We start from the raw sequence: 3,444 nt of genomic DNA on the forward strand, positions 1-3,444 counted from the left end.
AACAAACCAGTGAGGAAGGAGGAGAAAAGAACGATCGAAAAAGCAGAGGAAGACGCGCGAGAAGAAGAACGAGCAAATTTAGAAAGAAGGAGATATATAGCGCGTGTAAGGGACGTAGCACTTGCAGCGTGTTTTGGGGGGTTAGGGATTAATTGACTTGTAATGCTTACAAGCCCTAATCGCTTGTATGTAGAGCTTTTCCGAAAATTTAATCTCTCCTGATAACAAGAGTCTCCCCATTTTTAAAAAATTCAGCCGCCCATAAACATCTATATCACAACATGGAGGTCCCAATTTACAAACACATTATGTTTTACTGTTTTAGGAACTATTTTTCGCTGTTAATCCATTTGAAAGAGGTTGTATTTTTCTGGTAGTGCCGCGAAAGGCCGAAGCAAAGTGGAAGAAAATGAGAATCACAAAATCGCCAACTCCTCAATTCATTCATATAAAGCCCAAATTCGCTTTTTTGATTCATTTCCCTCTCACTTTAATCTCTAATTATTACCCTTCGCCAACGTGATTCTTCAAAATAATTGCGTTTTGAGTTCATTCGGCTGCGTTTCATCTGCTTTAAGTTCTCTCGCCGAATCCCCAAATTCACATTGCTGAACATGCTTCTTCTTCGGCGAATTCATCGTTTCTGAGCTCTGCTGCATCAATGGGTCTCATTAGTAGTAGCAACAACAAACGGCACCAACAGTGCATGAATTTGAATCGCATGTATCCGTCTCCGAATTCCTCAGATTCCCGCACATTAAAAAGAGCTAAGTTCCAATCAACGAGCATGAACTCAACTCCTTTAAGATCATCTCCCACTAGTACTGGTTCAAGAGTTTCCCGGTACCCAAATGCAGTGCTACCGTTGCATAGGGAGGTTCACGCTCCTTGCAGATCCAAAAAGTTCGGTCTTTTGAATATTTCAGGAACTCAGAAGGAGATTGGTAAGGGTAGGGGCAATGATGCGTTGCATAACAAGTACCGCGTGTACCAGCAGGCGAAGGATTCTGCACTTGCTTGCATTCGATTATTTGAAAAGCGCAAGGAGGCGGCGCAAGTCGACACTGCTGGTCGCAACAAGGAGGTTTATGTCATAGAAGATGATGACGAAGAAGGACCATCCATTGTGACAGAACAGAGTTTGAAAGGGGATGATATGGCTTTGACTGGGATGCATGATTTTGATGCTAAGGATGTTGTAGGATTTTTGCAGCAATCAACTCCTTTGGTTTCTGAGTCCATAAATAGTAATTTGAATGTGGTTTATGCTGAGAGGACGCTGGACACTCTATCCTTGAGCCCCGAGCATCCGAAGAAGGAACCACTTGTAGAGGTGAATTTCATTCATTCTTCCATCTTTGTAGATGTTGTTATTTAGGCTATAGTGCTTTTCCTAATTCTGTTAAATTAGAATGAAGTATATCAATGTGTTGACTTTGTTATCAAGGAATAAGATGGGGTTTAAAGTGTTTGTGCAATTTACAAAGTGTTGCTATGGATTTCAGCTGGTGTCACTGAAACCTTTTGTTCCTCTTACAAAGGAGGAAGAAGATGAGGTTGCACGTGCCTTTTCTGCTGACAGGTATGCTTTTACAATTTTGTTTGTATGTCAGCAAAATGGTTTTAGCTGGTTCATCTCTCATTGAGGGCTTGCTTATGCAGGAAGAAGGTTTTGGTCACCCATTATAAATCCAACATTGAGATCACAGGCGGAACGTTTCAGTGCCTCAGGCGGGGTGGATGGTTAAATGACAAGGTGATATTATTTGCTTATTGTTTATTCTGAAGAAGAGAAGAATTTGGTATTAAAAAAATATCCTGATTTCAAATCGTTACTCCTCCAATTTAATGATTCTGTACTTTCTTTTGCAGGTGATAGATTTGTACCTGGTACTTCTGAAAGAGAGGGAGAGAAGGAAGGCAAAGAATTCTCTCCAATGTCATTTTTTCAGTACCTTTTTCTACACAAAGGTAACATGTTTTTAATTATAATGTAACCTAGGTAGTGTTTGCATGCACAAACTCATTCACTTGATGGCTTGTTTTCCAACGATGACAAAACACCTGATTTGAATTATCTTATATTGAAAGGCTAAATCGCTGAAGGAAAAGTGTAAATCCTAATTATGGATACCCCATTATTCTAAATTTCCTTCTTGTTGTTTGTTCCTGCCCACCCCATTTGGGGGTGAGACAATAGTGCTTCTGATTGGCTACAAGCTCATTTTGTTCCTTCTTGATTGGTGTATAGTATACTAATATTATGGGAAAACACATCCTATCTAGGCCGTAATGAGGGAAACATAAACATCATTCATTTATATTTATATGGTTTACACTCTGTCTATAATTGCTATGCAATTTAGCCGTATTGGTATGTTGTTAATGCTCTTCATTTTGAATGTCAAGTGGCAGTTGATAAGTGGGAAGAATGGTTATGATTTCAACTCTGTAAGGAGATGGACCAGTCAAAAGAAACTGGGATACATCCCCCATGAATGCGATAAAGTAAATTGTGTTGATCATTTTTTTTTTCTTTCTCAAAATCAATTGAATTGCTTTTCATGCTGCTCTTTTACTTTTTTGTTGATGTTCCTAGATATTTGTACCTATTCATCGAACGTCTCATTGGTGTTTGGCTGTCATCAATCAAAAAGAGAAAAAATTCCAGTATCTTGACTCTCTGAGAGGAACAGATACCCAAGTGCTGGAAGTGCTGGTAAAATTTTTGGTCTGTCAATTAAATAGGATGTTGCAGATAGATGTATATGCCTTTACCTTACATTAGTGCAAAGTTTTTCGAATGTTTATCATTGATGCCCTCCAGGCTAGGTATTTTGTAGATGAAGTAAAGGACAAGACTGGAAAAGACACCGATGTAAGTTCTTGGGAGAAAGAATTTGTCAAAGACCATCCTAAACAATTGAATTGGTGTGTATTATAATCTTTTACTACAGGGATCATAATTTAGTTTGGCGCTTTTTTCTCCTGCTCTTTGAATAATCAGGAAAATTTTTTCCAATAAACAAAAGCAGTACTAACATATATCCTCTGAATAAAGTATGGCACACAAGAATTTCTTTAATGTTGTAACAGTAAAAGTATAAGAATAAACGCAATGAATGTTTTTTATCACCAGTAATTACAAACCTTGTATTTCATTCTTTCATTATCCCTCTAATCTTTGCACACCACGTGCTTTTAAGGGTTTTATTGTAGCTTACGGTATTTACAGCAGTTTTGTTTTTGGGTGAATTATTTTCTGAATTCAATTGTTTTTTTGGACAGCTATGATTGTGGGATGTTTATGATCAAATATGCTGATTTCTACAGTAGAAATATGAGATTGTGTTTTGGCCAGGTAAGAAGCAGAGCAATCTATTCTAGCTTGAAAGTTATGCTTCTGATTTGCATTTATTTTGGATTGTTAAAATTATTTTCTAC

At 37.7% G+C, this 3,444-nt stretch overlaps 1 protein-coding gene across 6 annotated transcripts in view; it reads left to right on the forward strand.

The window, feature by feature from the left end:
* The window catches only part of LOC107638623 (putative ubiquitin-like-specific protease 1B), a 3,920-nt gene continuing 736 nt past the window's right edge, over positions 261-3,444 (forward strand). The window contains exons 1-8 of one of the 6 annotated variants that reach the window (XR_002349364.1): positions 261-1,333; positions 1,506-1,582; positions 1,663-1,756; positions 1,873-1,971; positions 2,410-2,508; positions 2,600-2,719; positions 2,828-2,878; positions 3,289-3,361. Coding sequence is in view for 5 of the 6 variants with exons in the window: in XM_021104957.1 (XP_020960616.1) it covers positions 662-1,333; positions 1,506-1,582; positions 1,663-1,756; positions 1,873-1,971; positions 2,410-2,508; positions 2,600-2,719; positions 2,828-2,931; positions 3,289-3,361 (1,338 nt within the window). In the remaining variant the exon portion in view is untranslated. Of the gene's footprint in view, positions 1,334-1,505; positions 1,583-1,662; positions 1,757-1,872; positions 1,972-2,409; positions 2,509-2,599; positions 2,720-2,827; positions 2,932-3,288; positions 3,362-3,444 lie in introns of those variants that run through there. The other 5 variants (XM_021104957.1, XM_021104963.1, XM_016341978.2 and 2 more) reach the window with 5 other exon arrangements.

This window comes from Arachis ipaensis, chromosome B01, assembly GCF_000816755.2.
Source record: "Arachis ipaensis cultivar K30076 chromosome B01, Araip1.1, whole genome shotgun sequence".
NCBI classification, from domain to species: domain Eukaryota; kingdom Viridiplantae; phylum Streptophyta; class Magnoliopsida; order Fabales; family Fabaceae; genus Arachis; species Arachis ipaensis.